At 48.9% G+C, this 19,480-nt stretch overlaps 1 protein-coding gene and 2 long non-coding RNA genes across 5 annotated transcripts; all 3 read right to left on the bottom strand.

Moving 5' to 3' along the window:
* Positions 1 to 660: 660 nt before the first annotated feature.
* Positions 661 to 3,400, bottom strand: LOC112887214. Its single transcript, XR_003227530.1, has 3 exons — positions 1,253 to 3,400; positions 1,004 to 1,168; positions 661 to 908 (listed from the first exon to the last, which is right to left on the bottom strand). It is a non-coding gene; the product is annotated as an uncharacterized LOC112887214 (long non-coding RNA).
* Positions 3,401 to 6,776: 3,376 nt separating this feature from the next.
* LOC112887213 (UDP-rhamnose/UDP-galactose transporter 5-like) lies at positions 6,777 to 11,143 on the bottom strand. Of its 2 annotated transcripts, none has more exons than XM_025953339.1 (6): positions 10,937 to 11,143; positions 9,867 to 10,083; positions 8,932 to 9,116; positions 8,655 to 8,855; positions 7,840 to 8,001; positions 6,777 to 7,463 (listed from the first exon to the last, which is right to left on the bottom strand). In XM_025953339.1, exons 2-6 carry the CDS (start codon positions 9,994 to 9,996, stop codon positions 7,143 to 7,145), a joined length of 999 nt encoding a protein of 332 aa, XP_025809124.1. In that variant the 5' UTR covers positions 9,997 to 10,083; positions 10,937 to 11,143; the 3' UTR covers positions 6,777 to 7,142. The 2 variants fall into 2 exon arrangements, with proteins under 2 accessions (XP_025809124.1, XP_025809125.1); XM_025953340.1 differs by lacking the exon at positions 10,937 to 11,143 and adding an exon at positions 10,686 to 10,892 and having other exon boundaries at positions 7,143 to 7,463.
* A 1,690-nt stretch (positions 11,144 to 12,833) lies between these two features.
* Positions 12,834 to 14,393, bottom strand: LOC112885790. 2 transcript variants are annotated; one of them, XR_003227255.1, is made up of 4 exons: positions 13,684 to 14,393; positions 13,441 to 13,595; positions 13,158 to 13,259; positions 12,834 to 13,068 (listed from the first exon to the last, which is right to left on the bottom strand). It is a non-coding gene; the product is annotated as an uncharacterized LOC112885790 (long non-coding RNA). The 2 variants fall into 2 exon arrangements; XR_003227254.1 differs by lacking the exon at positions 12,834 to 13,068 and having other exon boundaries at positions 13,109 to 13,259.
* Positions 14,394 to 19,480: the final 5,087 nt, after the last annotated feature.

The raw sequence follows: 19,480 nt of genomic DNA, 5'->3' as shown, positions 1-19,480 counted from the left end.
TGATTATGAAATCCGTAATTTAAGTTAACGTTAGCAATAATGTGATGATATGGCCTATGATAATAATTAAGTCTGTTCCAAATTGAAATGGAACCTCATGGACCTATTTTCTTTAGCCTTATTTTTATTTATTATAGTAATACACTACTATTTTGACGATTATTTCTTAAAATTATAATCAACCCATCTACACATATTTGAACTCCATTTTGATAATAACCCATGTAGGTCATAGGTCAAGTTTTGAACCATGTCTGTTGAATTAGGGGGTATGAAAGGAATTTTTTTGCTATGCTAGTGTGTGTCTACTACTAATAAAACTGTAGCGTCAGCGTCACCACCCCCTGCCTCCGCCGGCAGAGCCAAGTAGGGCTGGGCATTCGGTTCGGTTCCTCGGTTCCTACAGAACTTCGGTTTCCAGATAATTGGTACCGATCGGTTATTTTTAGAGGCAAGAACCGACCAACTTCGGTTCCGGGTAGTTCAGTTCAGTTCCGGTACTTACTGAAGGAACCGAAGTTTCAAGATGCATAAAAACAGCTTATTCAATAGCAAATTTTGACAGCACCTCCTCTAATTTTAGCACCAATCCAAATATCAATTCAAACAAGCAACAGTAGATTATAGTAGCAGCATTACATCAATTCAAATAAGCAACGGTAGCATTATAGTAGCAGCAAGCATTACAGTACAACACAAACACATAGATATTTTTGTTGTCTCAAATTCAAATGACCAACTCAGTAGCAAGCAATCAAGCATTACATAGAATTCAAGTCTCCAACTCAGTAGCTCTCAGCAGTCAGCACCAAGACCATTAGACCAACAGGCAACAGCAAGCACCAGCACGGCAGCACCTTCAGACTTCACTTGATCACTTCAGTAGTTCAGTTCTTCACAATCACAAGCTGAAATATTATTTGCAAACTGAAACGAGTAAGAAAAAATAGAATTGATGATGAGTATATGAATCAAAGAAATGATATACATTTATTTAACTCACATGGTCATTTATCTTTAGATAAGCTCTTGTTCTTGGAGCTTAAGCTTTTGCTTGGCTGTGAGCTGATGTTGGTGGATGTAACCATCTTTTTTTTGCTGCCTTGGATTTGTGACGGCGCAGCATGTGCATCAACAGTAGCCTTGTCCTTCAATTCTTGAATAATTTCTACAAATAGAAAACAGCAAACAAAGGATACATTAAATAATTGTTGAAAATTGAAAATAGAAACAAATGGTAAAATAGAGCTACCTTCTTCTAGTTTGGCCAACTCTTCTGTATTTTCTTCAATATTGATAGGAGTTGCTCTTCTAAGCTAATCTTGAGTGCAAACAAGAGCTTCAACCATAAATGGAGTTAGTGAAGTCCTAAAATCATCTAGAATCCTCCCAGATGTGCTAAAGGCAGATTCACTAGCAACTGTGGAAATTGGTATGGCGAGCACATCACGAGCCATTGTGGACAATATAGGAAATCTAGTAGACTGCCCCTTCCACCAAGCAAGAATATCAAACTTTTTTGTATCTTCTTCACACTCTTCAGCCAATTATCTATCAAGTTCAGTCCTGCTGCCCCTGCTGCATGTCCCTGCTGTTCCACTAGCTAGCTTCATCTTCTTAGCAATTCTAGTCCTCAATTTTCTAGCACTCTCTCCACCTTGCTTAGATGGGGGCGAATCACTTGGTTCGGACTGCACTTCACTTGAAGAAGAATTATTGTTCCTGTATTCTTCAAAAAGTTCATGCAAACATTTGGTAATTACAGTCCAAACTTTCTGTCCAAAACCGTCACCATACATCTCATCTATTGCAATTTCTGTATATTATGAAAGCTTGTATCTAGGATCAAGTACAACAGCAATAAAAATCAGCAAGTTCATATTTTCCTTCTCCTTTTCTTTTCCCTTTCCCTTCTCATTTTGCAACTCTAAATTGTCATGCCAATGCCCCCAATACTTGTCATACTTGTCTTTCATTCTTAACCCCATTTCTTGCTGCATAAAATCAGAACTACTCATCCATTTCTTTCACCAATTCATTGACCTCTCCAATCTCATGAAAATAAGTATGAGCAGTCACACTTAACGATGTTGAAACACGGTTTGTAACATCAGCAAAATGCCCTAAAAAGTCAGCTAGTTTTTTTGCATTATCAAAGTCATGCTCATCAGGAACTCCTGGACCAGGAACACCGGGCTTAATGTCACTAAGCAACTCAATTGTGTAGTATGGATCTTCCTCTGGATACCTTGCAAACACCTTTTCATATGTGCAAGCAGCTTTTAGCATATCATATGTGGAATTCCATCTAGTGCACACAGCAAGGTTTAAGAATGCTTTGCTGTCCACTTTCTCCCATTGAGCAATCTCTTTAAATTTTTCCAATCTTGATGTACCACCCCTAATGAATTTAACCGCAGCCCGCACACGCTTGATAGATTGGTCTACTTCTTTCAAACCATCTTGGACAATCAAGTTAAGTATATGTGCAGCACATCTCATGTGAAGGTACTTGCCCTCTGCTATGCTAGTTTTCAAACTATTCATTTGTCTTCTCAAATAAGAAACACCACTATCATTTGCACTTGCATTATCTACCGTTACTGTCATTACTTTGTCTAAACCCCATTCAATTAAGACTTTATGCAAGTGTTTCCCAATATCATCTCCCTTTTTGTCTTTTACCTTGAAAAAACTAATTATCTTTTTATGCAAGCACCAATCTTTGTCAATAAAGTGGACTGTCACAGTCATATAATTCTCTTACTGCTGGTGATGTCCAACCATCGGTTGTGAGGCAAACTCTATTGCATTGTTCTTGAAAGAAAAGTTTCAAGTTTGCTTTCTGCTCAAAGTACAATTGCACACAGTCCCTAGTGCATGTCCTTCTAGATGGCAAAGTGAACCTAGGGCAAGCAACAGACATGAACTTCCTAAAATCAGGTTTTTCACCTTTAGCAAATGGTTCCTCATCTTCTATGATCATTTCAGCAAAAGCAGACCTAAGCAATTCAGGATCAAACTTCCAAGTACCAACACTAGTGCCTTGAGTTATTGACAAAATACCTTGTTTAGACTCTACATGAGGATTACTCTTGCAAGCATTATAATGTTTACGCATACCAGATGTACCATTTAGAACCGGATGTGCTGCAATTTGACTGCTACAATACTTGCACTGTGCCTTGACCAACTGACCTTCATCAAAGATTTTGGTGTAGTGATCCCACATTTCTGATTTGGTTGCGATCTGCTTTCTCTTCTTCCCCTCTTCAGCTTCTAGATCAATGAACTCCTTCTCTGCAGCACCATCGGCCTCGTCATCCTTTATGTTCCTATCAGGCGCGGCATGCATCTCTGTCCAATTACAATTACTCACCTCTTGCTGCAAATCCTCCTCAGACATCTAGCAAAAATATACAAGTTATCAGTTATCAGTTTATCACCACTACAAATCCCTAGTTCCCCAAATCTAAAATCAGTGAGGCACTTACATTGCAAGATGCAATTGATGTAGCCGTTGTGGAGCTTGAAAAGCAGGAGGGAGCAGGCCGAGCAGGGGCGGTGCCGCGGCGGCGCGCGGGGGGGGGGGGGGGGACTAGGGCTGGGGGAGGTCGCGCGGGGGGGGGGGAGGGGAGGGGAGGGAGACTGGGAGAGGGCCAGAGGCCAGAGGGCCAGAGGGGGCAGCGCGCGGGGGGTGGGAGGGAGAGGGGGCGGCGCGCCGGCGCGGGGAGGGGGAGGGAGAGCCGGAGAGGGGGCGGCGCGGGGGGGAGGGAGAGGGGGCGGTGCGCGGGCCGCGGGGAGGAGCAGCCGAGCAGGGGGCGGGCGGCGCCGTGGCGGCGCATGGGGGGAGGGAGAGGGGCGGTGCGCGGGGTCGGGAGGGAGAGGGGGCGGCGCGGCAGCGCAGGGGGGGAGGGGGAGGGGGCGGCGCGCGGGGTCGGGAGGGAGAGGGGGGCAGGAGGCGGCGCGCGGGCCACGGGGAGGACCAGCCGGGGCGGAGGGAGAGGGCCAGGGGGCGGCGCGCCGGCGCGGGGGGGGACCGGGGGAGGGAGAGAGGGCGCCGGGGCGGCGGCGCGACGCACGTGGGGGGAGAGGGAGAGGGGGCTGGGGCTGGGGGGGGGGGGGGGGGAACTGTGGGTCTGGGCCTCTGGGGGAGGCCGGGAGGGAGAGGCCGAGAGGTCAGCCAAGGGTGGCACGGCACCCATCCACCCGACTCCTGCCGCATCCGCGGAGCCACCGCACGTGCCCCACCCTACCGCGGGCGGAGCCACCGTCCCCACGGCACCCGGAGCGCCGCTCGCCGCCTAGGACACCACCGTCCCCGCCGCACCGGGAGCGCCGCCCAGCCCGCCAAGGGTCGACACTGCCCGGGACGCCGCCGTCCCCGCCGCTCGGTGCCGCGCTTCGTCCCCTCGTGTGGATCTGACACCCTCCCGGCCCGTCCCCACCGCTAAGGAGGTGGTGCTCAGGCGGACTCCGGACAAAAAACAGCCGCCCTCTTCCTCTACCGCCTCGAGGTTCAGCTCGCACGCGAGCTCGCCGTTACCGTCGCCGCGCCCCCCCCCCCCCCCCCCCCCCCCGCGGCTCCCGAGCCCGCCGTCGCTCGCGCATCCCCCTGGCTTGTCCACTGCTCGCAGCGCCGCCGCCGAAGGTCCGCTTCTCCCCCAACCCGCGGCCGACTCCATGCTCCCCGGCGAGCATCCTCGAGTTCGTAGTCAAACTCACCTTTGTCGCCGCCGCCATCCCCACCCCAGACGCCACCGCAGAGGTTGGAGACGGCGCCTCCGGCCTCCCCCTTTGCTCGCCGCCCACTGATCCGCCGATCCACCGCATCGCCACGCCGCCGCGATCCCGCCGTCCCACCGTGCCGCGGTACTGCTATTTTGGGACGGAGGGAGTACGCACGGACAGAGCCGGCGCCCGTGCCTATCGCCGTCGACGCGCGCTCACCTATTGCCAAGCGGCCGCGGCCTCCGCACCGGCGACCGGGTTCCATGCCCGCGCCACGCCCCGAGTCGCGGGTGCCGTCCCGGTGCCGCGCAATGCTCGCCGGGCGCCGGTCGTCCTCGCCGCCGCCGCGGGCGATGCGGACACGGACACCCCGGCGCTCTCGGGCGTGGTGGGCCTCGAAATCGAGCGCCTCGTCGGCGCCACCCCCCCCCCCCCCCCCCCCGCAGGACGAGGTAGCGCGGGCTGCGCTGGGCCCGAGGACGCGGCTGTCCGCGGCGCTGCGGTTGTTGTGCCATATCCATAGCCCCAGGCAGTAGGCCGCGGAGCAGAGCATCGGGGCGAGGAGGAAGGTCAGGAGGTTGCCGCGCGTGGGGGCGCGCAACCTTCTGCCGTCGCCGGCGCGCCCGCTCTGCGGGACAGTGTTCGCCATGGCAGGCGAGGCGTCACGAGGAGAAGGAGCAGCTTTGGAGCAGGACGACGACGGCACGGGGAGGCAGAGGAAAGGGATTAGATACGGCCTGGCTCGATCGGCGATACCTCATACAATTGAATAAATCTTGACAGTGGTATGGTTAGCTGCATATGCGTTCCAGCTGATGGAACAGTGGTGTATCAAATAGATAGTTAAGGATGCAGTACATGATCTTGGTTTAAAAAAGAACTAGATCTTAAACGTACTGGTATACTACAGACCATGGTGCTTTGACCGGTTCATTGTGTTCAAAGGAAGACTGCATGGTTCAGAAAGGCAGCACCTAACTTTGCATTCCAATCTTGTCATGAATTTCGTAAAGACAGCCTCTTCTTCTGTCAGAACAGCTTATTGATTCATTTAGAATTATCCAAGCCACCTTGGGTTAGCTATTGTAGTATCTTGTAGCAAGTAATTGTTGTTGGATACAAAGATTGCCCCTTTCCTTCACATCTTTCTAAACCGCCTACCTAATGAATATTTGACTGTAAAAAGATTACTTTATTGGAGTAGGGTGAGTCTTGATATTGCACTGACCTCCATTAGAAAGGATTGGAGGAGAAGGTAGGAAGAAAAAATGTTAGTTTAATCATTGATTTTTTATAGTAGTACTCTCTTATGGAGGATCAGCAGCACGACAATTTGTGAATAGCAGAACAGAATATAATGCCAGTGACTTGTTTTACTAGAATAAGATGGGATGAGACTTGTGAGCAAGGAGATCAATGTGGGAAGGGTGGGTATATCTGTCTCATTGGTCGTTAGGCTACACTGCTCATTTTTCTTTCTTCATTCTGTGGGGAAGATTGCAATAAAGACCATTTATTTTTTCATGCTATATATTCTGCAGAGTTACAAATTCTTCTTGGTACTCTAAAATTGTTGCATTGAGATTTAGTTATATGTGTGGTTAAGCTTCAGTATGAAGGATTCCTTTCCAGTGAAGAGCCTGCTTCCCAAAAGTCAATCTGTAGCATTTGTTATGAACAAATTGATTTCCTATATATTATGAACAAATTGATTTGTTTGGTGTCAAATGATGAAGATACTTTTGAGGACATTTTGTGCCATCTATACACTTTTATACACGCGTGCTAATGCTGCCATACACATATATAATAAATATCCACATTGTACACGTATATGTTGTAAATTTGAGTTAAGTGTGCTTTGATTGAGTCCATCATTGCTAGCATCATTTAAACATATGACCTCCGCATATGTGATGAATGTCCCGTTGCAACGTACGGACGTTAACCTAGTATATATACATATATATATACAAACACATATATATATACACACACAGATATATATATATATATATATATATACCAACCATGGTCAACACCTATAGCTTCAACTCCTTGTTCCTGCAATTCAACAACCTCATGCCCGCAGTGATCACAAAAGATTCGCCACAACATACAGAAGGCTATGTTTTTTCCAAAAAAAGAAAAAAACACTATATTGCGGTAAAACTGTCTTCAAGCTAGCCTCGCTACCAATGATCCACAGAGACAGAAATTAAAGTGTCACTACTGTATACCTGTAACTATAACAATCCTAAGTTTCTAGACAGGAAGAGTAGTTTACCTTCTGCAGCAAACATAACTATGTAAAGCCAGAGTTTCTATTTTTGTGATACTCGCATCACCAGAAATTTAACCTCACAGAAAAATTCCCCGTACCCATCTCAGTTGGGAGTCTGGTAGCAAGACTATTTCTCAGCACCATCTGTTTCTTCTGAACTTCCCTTGAGACTCCCAGATCTCACCGGTAGGAAGCTGCACCTTTCTTTGCCTCCTGGTTTAGCCGACGCGTTACCGTACCAGATCATTCCAAGAACAGCAAGGACCATCCCGAGGACTACCTGAAGGTTCAGGCCCTCCTTGCCAAAGAAGATAAACCCAAGGGACAGAACAAGCACAGTCTTCATGTGGCCCAGCACTTGGAACGACACAGCAGAGAACCGCCCGATGCAGATGAATTGGCTCAGATTAACTCCAATGGCGATGAAGCATGAGAGTGTGATGAAAAACTGCAGAATCAATGAAACTTTATGGTAAAAATGACAGTCAAATAATTCTTATCCAGCAAAAGGATGACAGTTGAAGGAACCCATGGTTGCTAGAAGTTAGCAGTAGCAGACCAAGCAGTACATGGTGGAATTTCAGAACACAAGAACTAATGACATCATTGAACTAGTGTGAAAGTTTCTTCATAACATCCACAAGACCATGATATAAGTGCACCATAAACTTATAAACCATCGCATATGCAGTGATGAGAATTCTCAACCATTTTAATGAAGGGTAATCACCATTTTGTCTCTTAAGCAAACAGATAGATGAGAAGCAGCAGCATAAATTGCCATATGATTAGAGATAGAAACATTCTTATGAGACTACCCTTACCAGAGCAAGAGATGAGAAATTGAAGTGATCCACCCTTTTGCCTGTCAACAAGTAATCCACAAATGGTCCCACTAGCAGGAGGGACCCTGCTTGGGCTGGAGCAGTGTGGCCCAGGAGGTTGAACGAGTTCAGAGAGTACTTCCTTTGAAGAAAATGAACATACTGAAAAATGAGTAGAAATTACAAAAGAATTAAAACTGTGCCCCTTTTAATCGGGTACACAATAGGAATAGTATAAGAGTACCAAATTTGTGAAATTAAATGAATCATGTTTTCACATTTCGGAAATGGAATTATAACTTGTGTAATGATAAGTAGTATTATCAGGAGAACTTGGTATCAATTCTAACAGTTCAAACATGGAAAATACCAATACTGGCATGGTGGGTAGCTATATCCTAATGTATAGAACACGCCACAGGGGGACCCAGGACACGTGAGCCACGTGCATCTCGCTGAACACATGGGCAGCCGGCCTTCAGGGCCTTTTCTAGACCAGGCCAGGAAGAGTTTCTTCTCAATGCAAAGATGTGGGGACGGTGTTTCCCCCACCGGTGGAGTTTTTTTTATATCATAGTATAGAAGAAAAGTTGGAGCATTATCAGAAACTGCTAATTATTCACAAGTTTGCAGAATTAAGGAGCATCATGTCACTAGAGTGGCATATTTTAATACTTTGTCTTTTGAAAAGATTCATAGTGTGCCAACAAACTACGCAGCTAATTGCAACCAGAACCAGACAATCAGTTATAGCAAGCAATCTTACTGGTGAGCTGACATACAAGAAATCAGCATACGAAGGTGATCAAACTTACATATTGTTGCAAGGCTGTGCTCCAAACAGCTATAACAGACGCAATTAGACCTCTTGCATTCACACTGACATCAGTAACCGTGCAGACTGCAACTCCAATAAGCACAACCATTATGCTCAGCTTTGTGTCACGGGAATAATGTACATGATCAAAGACAATCTCCAGAAGACATGAAGCAGGTATCATGCACAGCTTTGCTATCTGAACAAGGGAAAAGAATTAAATCAGTTGCAATAATTTAAAGCCACAGAGTTTAGCTACTGAAAAATCCACTAACCTGATAAAAGCCCACAGAGTTCCACATCAAGCTCACGTTCATCCCAACAATTGAAAAGTTTGAAAATATCACAAATTTAATCAGATCCGCTAGCGGTAACTGGGAGGGCTGGCTCAGGCCTAACCACCGAAATGCGATTGTCATCAAGGTGGTAGTCACAAAATGAAGCCCGGTTAATGTTGTGGCTGCAAAAAGAAAAATTGTAATTTATGAGATGGCAGGAGATATATCAGAATTCCTATGTACAGTTTGTTGAGAAGGTACAGAAATATCGTAGAACACGTAACTACCTAACTTTCAGTAGGAAATTACAAAATGTTAGCATGTTCCTATTACTTCAGTTAAGGCCATAAAAGCTCAACAGACACATTACCAATTACACCAAGGAAGTCTAGAAGAGTGTTGGTTTCAGGTTCAGCAGAAGCGCCCAATAGTCAGGGCATTTTATAGAACTATTCTTCAATAGTTAAGAAAGCAAATGAGGTGAAAGCTTTGGTTTACATTGTCACTTGAAACCAAGATTTTATTACAGAAGAGTATGCATCATTCGAATTGAAGTACAAGTCATTTTCCTTCAAATAAAATTTAGGTAGGAAACTTTCAGTGGTACTGTTAAAACTACTAAAAAGAATTTTTTTAAGATGTTTTCCAGTTTTCCAAATGTGCAATGCCTAAAGAAAACGTATGAAGTCCACATTAGAAAAGAAATACCATTACTTTGTTCAGGAAAAAAGAACAATCAGGACAATACTCGTTTGTTATTCAAAATAGAAAATATGCATACGGCATTCAGTTTGAAGTCTGATAAACACATAACAAAATGTGGCACAAGATTATACCACACAGTAGCCACAGATACAAGGACTAGAGACCGAAGATGGTAGTTCGATATATTAAAAATAAATGCTCAGTTAAGCACAGAGCCACAGACATACCAAAACTGAATCCATGCTTAGTCATTAAAGCTTTGTTGACCATGATGATTCCAACAGATGTAGTAACATTGAAACTCCATGCTGCAAAGTCAAGGACAGCCTTCTTGTCAGATTTCTTCAGAGAAGTCATCTCCACTTTCACGGATTCAATTCAATGCTTGCTGAATTACAGTCTCCAAGAGACCGACACCATCAGATCCAGGATTACAAGTATGAACTGCACAAGGTGAAGTGATTAATCAGAGCAGCAGTTCACCCAGTAAGCATAAATATATGTATGTATATAGAGCAATACAGTTTTTACAAGTGGCAAGTGGTGCAGGTTATGCCTGGGCCTGAGATTTCCGGCAAAGTTCAAGTGATTGCACAAGTGATGCAAATGATTCTCTATAGTTTTCACTGGCAATGTTGGTTCACGATACATGTAAACAATTGCCTGAGTTATGTCACGTGTGCATTCTCTGCATCACAAGAAGTATGGAGCACGACTACACTAGCAAGCAATACTCCATCAGGTAGAATCAGCACTCGCCTCTAACTCAAAAGAGCATCGGGTACGTAGGCATTGTATCAAACAACCATCAGGCAGGTAGGAGAAGTAAGCACCCAAAGCAAGACGCTACCACGGCACAAGCAGGGGCCATGGTACCTATCAGACAGACAGGTAGAAAACGATTCGCGATCAAGACGCGCCCTGTCTGTGTAAGGATTGGTGAGTACGAAGACCACAACAGGCAGCCGGTGGTGGTGTGGTGCCGTACTGCCCCAGCGTGCAGGACAAGCGCGCACTTACGCTTTACAGCCAGCCTTGTCGCTCACCTTGGCCTTGCGCCGCAGCTTGCTAGTACCTCCGTCCGTGTGAAGCTCGTCCTCCCCACTCCATTGCCGCAGCAGCACCTCGGATTCAGAGATGAACCGTGGCTACGGGCGCGCCGCGCGGACGGCGGAGTCCGGCGGGACACGCACGCATGAGAGAAAAAGGTGGGGGTTTGCTCGCTCATCCAGAAACGATCCACGAAAGGGGAAAGAAGAGCAGAGGAGGGAATCGTGAAGGGGATGAGAGGGATTACCTGCGATGGAGGACCTCTCGATTGCTCGGAAGCAATGGATCCCTGCCTCCTCCGGTGTGGTGTTTTGATCTGAGATTTGGGTGGCCGCCGCGCCGGCGGGTGTTGTCTGTTGCCGCCGCGACTCGTCAGAGGAGCGCGGTGTGCGCGTGGAGCTCGTTTCCGGTTTACCCCTTTTGATCTCCCCTTTTCGCCCTTCCGGTTTACATGTATTTCTTGCAACTCCCAGATCTCTGCCCAGGGACCGGACGGGACTCTATATTTATATAGAGACAAGTCACTCCACTTTGCTTTATTTCATTTCTTTTCCCTTTCCTATTCAATTCAAACTGACAAATCCCTCGGTTAATTTGCCATGATTTCGTTCTGAAGGAAAGTGACAGGAAAAGAAAACGCCGCCGTATTTGTCCGTCCAAATGGCAACTCCTCGAAATGCCATGTTTTACTATTTTCAAAAAGGAAATTGGTGAGAATTATTGTCTTTAAGCGATCTGAGTATCCAACGATAAACATTGGAGTTATATGTTTGTCACTCTGGTGGAAGTAAAAAGGCCCTAACTTATCATTTGTGTTAGATGTTTAGTTTCATGACTCCTCCACCCGCCCCCCCCCCCCCCCACCCCCCAAATACTTGGCAGTAAGGTCCAGCTTTCAATTCATTCTAGTATTAACAATTAGGTTGCCTAATGTTTAGTGTACTTGCCTCCTAAAACGTACAATGTGGACCCAAATAAAAATCAACTCAAATAATAGAGTACATCCTAAGAATCAACTCATGTACCCTGTGGCCTACATCCTAAAAATCAATTGTGATGCATTGAATTAAAAGTGACAAAAAGATCATTATACATTCCACATGATCAGGATCAGCCTATCAAGGAATGCCACTAAACTGGAAACGGGAAATGCATTGTGATGCCTGCTTGCTGTACATACAATCTGGATGAAAATTTAGAACACACGTCAAGTTTATGCCAGCCCATATTCACATGGCCCTCCTACCAATAATGCATGATCCTGATGCAACTTTTTTCAGATCACAAGCTACCCCATCTCAATCAAATGAACACGACATGCAAGTTATTAAGACGACTGATCAAGATCGCATTGCATACTCTATTATATTATATGCATCGAGAGAAACGAAGATGTGGCTTGTCTTTTGTCTAAAGGAGTGTGAAGTAGTATACACTTGGCCCCATGTTACGCACTACTGCAGTAGCTTTTTTTTTGTTTGAAAAAAGGACTAGTGTAGTGGTAAAAAGCTTGCATCTGACTAAACTGTTGGATCAAAAAGGAGCTAGCAAGTTGATCAACTTTAATTATGGATACATACATTCTAGTGCCGTGCTGCCATGCTACATTCTGAAAGATTAGTCCCAGTCTGTTGTGTGACATAGTTAAGCAAATAAAGGGTTCGATTTAGCATGTCGATGAAGGAACCACACGACTCTAAACGTGAATTTCTTAATCCATGCACCCATATAAGTTTAGAGAGTAATTGATTTTGTTGCTTATACTTGAGAACCCTAAAGTTAATGGCTCCACATTTTTAGCTAGCTTGCGACCTTCTACAACGTTGCGTCTGAGTTCTTGTGGAATTAATTAGATTGTTAGACAGCTCAATCGGTCACTCCTGACATTGACCTGTCGTCTAAATTAGCCCTAACACCGTGCATGCGTTGATGCTTACACTTTATGATCACCAGAGAATCTTATTGGACTCTTCACTAATCATTATATTTTTTCTAGAAAAATAAAAACTACTAATATTTTAGTTTGTCGGTGCAGGTACGTATCTTCAGTTGACATGTGCTTGCTTACAAGCTAGTCTTGGGAAAACAAAAACGGAACGGCACATGAGACCTTCCCCATCAGCAGAAGAGTGAAGCAGCATCAAGCATCTTTTTCTTTATTTTGATTTGTGAGGAAGCATCAAGCATATGAACCGGTGTTTTTCACTGTACTTCTTCAGTCAGCACCGGAAATGTATGCGGCTCATTCCAAGTACACACACTGACACACATGATGGGAAACTAGCAGCCCAGTAACTCTCCAGCCCATACGCTCCCCAAGCAGCCCAAATCCAATAAGCCCGCGTGCAGCGGATCCAGCAGCGCTCTGCTGGTGTCCATCTGCTCCCCAGCCCACACAAAATGATCAGTAGCGAAGGGGTAGCTAAACAGGATCCCGTTACAAACAACAGGTCATGTTACGTTATTACCAGCTCAAATGCTGAATCAAAGTATGATTAGGACAATTATTTGATCCAGGTCACCAGGAAAATGCGCATGATCCATAAGTGACAGCAAGTAAAAGCTCAAACCTGTAAGAAAATAAAAATGTGTAACCATCTTAGATAAAGATGTTATCTACGAAGATGATGAACTGACCAGTTACAGTACAAAACTGACTTCAACGTTGCTTGCTTTCTTTCACAGAAATAAAGGTTACCGCAGTGAATCTCAGAAATACAGAAGCAATGAGAGTGTAGCTAGCTAACTTACGTATGTGAAATGCGCACTGGAATAAGGCAAGTTTAAAAATCCTCTCATCAACAGCATCACATCTCACTTCGATTATCTTCAGGTGTTCCAAAATTGCAGCTGATTCCTCCATCGGTCCGAGACTTCCTTTCCTTTTCCCTTTGTCGTCTATGTTTCTGTAATGAACAGAAGCAGTTCAGCATTACCAGTCGACAACATAACAATCCTACAAAGCAGCAAATTGCCCATCTACGAAGTATGTACCTTAGAAGAAAGTTTAAGAGCGAGCTTCTCTAAACTGGTGAGCGTTCAAGGATACAAACCAGTGCACGGAAGTCATCAGGCACGCACCAGTAGTCATCAAGCAACAAGGCCTTTAACTTACTAAACATCGGGCATCATCTCAAATCCTGCGCCTCCAGGAAGCAGAGGATGTGCTGCAGAACTTTGTCCGGGAGGACATCAACGCCGCCGCTGCCAGCCGCCTGAGTGACCCCTCCCATGCTCTCGTCTGCACGAATTCCGTCGAATAGGATGCGGGCGTCGACGATGCCTTCGCCGCCAGTGGCGCCCCTCCCTTGCTCTCGCCTGGAGGCATTCCGTCGAACAGGATGTGGGCAGCCGCCAACTGGAGTTGATCGCCTCGATGAAGAAACGATAGATCCACAAGCTGACTAGAGTAGATTGAAGACACTGGTAGAAGAGCCGGAAAGGGATTGAAACGTTACAGACGAACCGGGGTCTTGGGCGGCGCCGGCGAGCGGTGACGGGAGTGTGGCGACCGGCGAGCGGCGCGGAGGACGACACAGCCGGCTTAAGAAATGGGGCCGGGCCTGGGCACCGGACGTATCGGCAGGGCATGAGCTTCTAGCTCCCGCCATTTGCCGCCGCTGCTCCGTCCGTGCTCTGTGTTGGCGCGGCAGCTGCGGGCGGCGCGACGGGGCCGGACGGGAGGGAGGATGCCTTGATACGAACCAGGGTCTACATGATAATGTTAGGGGCATTTTGTAAATATTCGGATCGTAATTAACAGTCGCGATCCAAACTGGGGTTAAATAAAAATATTTATAGGGTAATATATAAATAATCAGATCACGATCCATTTTCACAATCCAAACTGGAGGGCTAAATGTAAATATCAGGGGATATTATGCAAAAACTGAACCAAAGACTGCACGTACGGAGAAGCAAGTCTCCATGGTATCGCAATAGACTCTTCGTAGAGTCTTGGAGCTTTTCCATGGACCCCAAAAACTTGACCATATCGCCGACGATGCACAGGCCACTGACTTGCGTTCATCTATCCGCCTCTTCTCCGCGCCGCGCTCCCCGGGTGCCACACTCACGCTCGCCACTCATCAAAATTCTCTTCCGTTTGGACTCCTCCCTGCATCCCATGAAAAAATGGGGTGCATGTTGGCTCCAAGTAGCTCTGCTTGTTTTACAAAAAAGCCCTCCTATTTTCTAATAATCACAAATAAATCCAGCTCGTCGGATATCACAATACTCATGTTCGTATATTTTGCAAATAGAACCTTAGACTAATGTTTATTTTAATACAAAGAAGGGAAAATTTGATACTGCCGTCGTGTTTGCAGAAAACCCTCCGCTAGACAATTTTTCAATAAATCCCTCCCGCAGCCCCGAACCCTAACCCCCTCTCCTTCCACCCCGTCTCCCCGCTGCCCTCTCCCTCCCTCTCCTGCTCCCACCGCCTCCCTCTCTGCTCTCTAGCTCCCCGCCGCCGCCTCCCTTGCGCTTCTCCCTCTCCACCTGCCTCCGTTGCCCCCTCCCCCCATCACTCCTCTTGCTCTCTGTCGCCGCCGCCCGCTCTCGCGGGATCCACGCCGCCCCTCTCCCCCAACCCCGCTGCCTCCTCTCTTCTCTTTCCTGGCGCCTTCTTCTCGGCGGTGCCCCTCCCCGCCCCTCACCCCTCTGCGCGGCATGGGCCGGAATGGATCCGACACCTTCTTCCCTGCAGTGCCCTTCCCCGCCCCTCACCCCTCCGTGCGGCACAGGCCGGCGTGGATCCGACGGTCCTACTCGCGGCGCGGCCGGCAGCGGCTGCGCGCAGGAGGCAGAGGCGGGGTCGGCGGGCACAGGAGTATGTTAAACAGACTGGACGCTTGACTGTTCAGGTTCTTCAATTAGTGTTGGTCAGTTAGCGTTGGTTGGCTTTCCATCTTCTAAAGTCATTTTCATCGAGTCTGTAATCTATATATGTAACTCTCCAAGCTATGAATGAATCAAGTTGTGTTAATCACTTCTTCATGGTATCATTCGGGTTCCTTTCCTGAACCTCCCCATCTTCCGCTCTTCTCTCATCGTGCCATGGCCAACGACGACGCGGCTGCCGCGACTGCCACTGAAGCAGAGCGCCTCGCCGCAGAGCAGGCTGCCGCTGCCCGCGTCGAGGCTGCTGCTGCCGAGCGCTGCGCCCTTCAGGCTGAGGTCGCTCGCCACGAGCAGGCCCTTGCTAATGCCCGCCGCCGTCTCGCGGCGGCCTCCGCTCCCATTCCTAAGGATGATGACGGCGCCTCGTCTGTTGCCACCGACGATATCGCCGGTGACACCGTTCCTGCCCTCCACGCGCAGGCCCTCGGCATCCTCAACATCCGCGCTCTCGTTCCGGTGACCCTCGACCTCGACGCGCCCTCCTTCTCCAAATGGCACCGCCTTATGCTCCTCGCCCTTGGCAAGTACGCCCTTGCCGATCACGTCCTCAGCGACGCCATCTACCCCAACGATCCACACTGGGTGCGGATGGATCTTCATGTGCTGTCCTGGCTGTACGGCACCATCACCACCGACCTCTTCGAGATCGTCACCACCGCCACTCCTTCTGCCCACATCGCGTGGGTTGCGCTTGAACATCAATTCATAGGCAACCGCGAGACACGCGTGCAGCTCGTCGACACCAAGTTTCGCCCGTTGTGTCAAGGCGCTCTCTCCGTCACCGACTACTGCCGGCGGATGAAGACCCTCGCCGACTCTCTCGTCGAGCTCGGCGAGGCCGTTCCTGATCGCATCCTCGCCATGAACGTGCTCCACGGCCTCTCCGAGCGTTTCCACACCCTACGCCTCTTCCTCAAGAAGCAACGGCCCCTGCCTACCTTCGTCGAGATCCGCTCCGAGTTGCTGCTCGAGGAACTTACTACGACGTTGGCCGCTCCGCAGCCGCTCACCGCTCTCGTCGCCTCCGGCGCACTTGCCTCCGACAGCGGCTCTAGTGTTCCATCCACCGGGTCCTCCTCGGGTAGGAACGGCTCATCAGGCGGCGGTAACCGACGCCGCCGGCACGGCCGCGGCAGCGGCTCTAGCGGATAGTCTGCTGGCAGCAGCGCCGGCTCAGGCACACCTGGTGGTGGCGGTTCTTCTACCTCAACGCCACGGGCTACCACTTGGCCCACGATCTACAATCCTTGGACCGGGACCATCCAGATGTGGCCCGGTCCGGTCCAAGGTTGGCACCGGCGGCCATCTCCGCTGCCTGGGCCGCCCCGCCCGGCGTCTAGGCCGCCTCAGCAGGCGTTCGCGGCCTGGCCTGCTCCCGTTTCGGCTCCAACAGCTTGGCCGGCCCTTGGTCTTCTTGGGCCGCCACCTGTAGCTCCTCCTGCTGCTGCTCCACCGGTCTACTCGGGCACGCTTGCTGCTGGAGGTATTGGCTCATGGGATCAGCAGGCCCTTGCCAGTACCTTCAACACCATGACTCTAACACCTCCATCTTCGTCTGGTGATTGGTACATGGACTCCGGTGCCACTTCCCACATGGCCTCCCATCCCGGTATTTTATCTTCCTCTCACCCACCATGTTCCTCTACTCCTTCATCTATCATTGTGGGTGACGGGTCCTATCTTCCCATCACTGCCACTGGGTCAGCTTCTGTCGGTAATCTTCACCTAAACAATGTTCTTGTTTCTCCCCAAATTATCAAGAATCTTGTTTCTGTTCGTCGTTTTACCACTGATAACAACTGTTCTGTTGAGTTTGACCCCCGTGGTTTTTCTGTGAAGGACCTCCGAACCCGGAGCGTGATCACCAGGTGCAATAGCTCCGGCCCTCTGTACCCAATGTGCCCTCCGCTCGCCAACACATCACCCCATGCCTTCCTCACCAGTGTGTCCTCGAAGCTGTGGCACCAACGCCTTGGTCACCTAGGCCACGAGGCTTTGTCTCGCCTTGCTCGCTCTTCTGTTATTTCATGTAATAAAGATACTACTACCTCAAATCTTTGCCATGCATGTCAAATTGGTCGTCATGTTCGCCTCCCATTTCCTCACTCCCAGTCTCGCACCTTTCGACCATTTGATCTTGTGCATTGCGATTTGTGGACCTCCCCCCTATCCAGTGTGTCTGGTTTTAAATATTACCTTGTCATTCTTGATGATTACTCCCATCACGTGTGGACTTTCCCTCTTCATCTTAAATCGGACACGTTTTCCACTATTGCACATTTCTTTGCTTATGTTGCTACTCAGTTTGGCTGCACCATCAAAAGCATGCAATGTGATAACGGTCGTGAGTTTGACAACTCCTCCACACGTGCCTTCTTTCTCACCCACGGAGTCCATCTCCGCATGTCTTGCCCCCTATACCTCGTAACAAAATGGTAAAGCTGAACGTGTTCTTTGCACTCTCAATAATATCATTCGCTCCCTCCTTTTTCAGGCACACCTTCCCCCTACCTATTGGGTTGAGGCTCTTCACACTGCCACTTACCTCCTAAACCAACACCCCACCTCCACCCTCCACTTCTCCACACCCTTCCATACCCTTCATGGTCATCCTCCGTCTTATGATCATCTTTAGGTTTTTGGGTGTCGGTGTTACCCTAACCTTTCTTCCACTACCCCGCACAAGCTAGCCCCTCGCTCCACTTTGTGCGTCTTTCTGGGATACTTGTCCGACCACAAAGGCTATAGATGCCTTGATCTCACCACAAACCATGTCATCATCTCTCGCCATGTTGTCTTCGACGAGTCTTCCTTTCCTTTCGCTAAGGCATCCTCCTCAGCCTCTCCTACTAACCTTGATTTTCTAGATGATTTTTCTTCACAACAGGTGATGGCGCCTTCTACACAGGTTATTCCCGGTGCAGCCTGGCCGACTGGACCTCCTGCTGCTCCTGGCTGCCACCCTGGGCCACTGCCTGGTGGACCGCCGCCTGATGGGCCGTCGCCGCCGCCGCCGCCTGGCTCTCCTAGGCCATCCCCGACAAGACAGTCTGGTCTTCCGCCCGGGACGCCACCTGGTGGGCTTCCTCCATCGGGTGGGCCGCCCCTCGGGCTGCCTGGTGGCTTGCCACCCCCGCCCGGTGGGCTGCCTGGTGGCCCGCCCCCACCGTACCCACTGCTGCCTGGTGGGCTGCTCTCTGGTGCCCCTGGTTCTCCTACGGTCTAGCGCTGGGCTGGTCTGGGGTAGGCACGCTCTGCTCGCATACCGCGCGTGCACCCTGTCGCCCCTGTGCTGCCCCCTGGTGCAGTCCTGGTACCTCCCATTGTCAATGATCATGTGATGCGCACTCGCGCCAAAAGTGGGTTCAAGCAGCCAAGCAAGAACCTTCATGCGGCTACTCTATCACCTGTGCCAACTTCTGTTCGCAGTGCTCTCACTGATCCTAATTGGCGTGGTGCTATGGAGGAGGAGTTTCAGGCTTTGATTTCCAACACCTGGACTTTGGTACCACGGCCTCCTCATGCTAATGTCGTGACTGGTAAATGGATTTTTCGACACAAGCTCCACTCTGATGGTACTCTTGACCGCTATAAAGCTCGATGGGTTCTCCGTGGATTTACTCAGCGTCCTAGTGTTGATTTTGATGAGACGTTCAGTCCTGTTGTGAAGCCAGCCACTATCCGCACCGTTCTCAGTTTGGCTCTCTCCAACAACTGGCCTATCCATCAACTTGACGTCAAGAATGCATTCCTCCATGGCACTCTCTCAGAGACTGTGTTCTGCTCTCAGCCTACTGGTTTTGTTGATGCGGCTCACCCTGATCATATTTGTCGCCTCAACAAGTCTTTATACGGTCTCAAGCAGGCACCTCGTGCCTGGTACAGC

The sequence above is a fragment of the Panicum hallii genome, chromosome 3, assembly GCF_002211085.1.
Source record: "Panicum hallii strain FIL2 chromosome 3, PHallii_v3.1, whole genome shotgun sequence".
Taxonomy (NCBI): Eukaryota; Viridiplantae; Streptophyta; class Magnoliopsida; order Poales; family Poaceae; genus Panicum; species Panicum hallii.
This window is presented reverse-complemented; position numbering and strand designations above follow the sequence as displayed.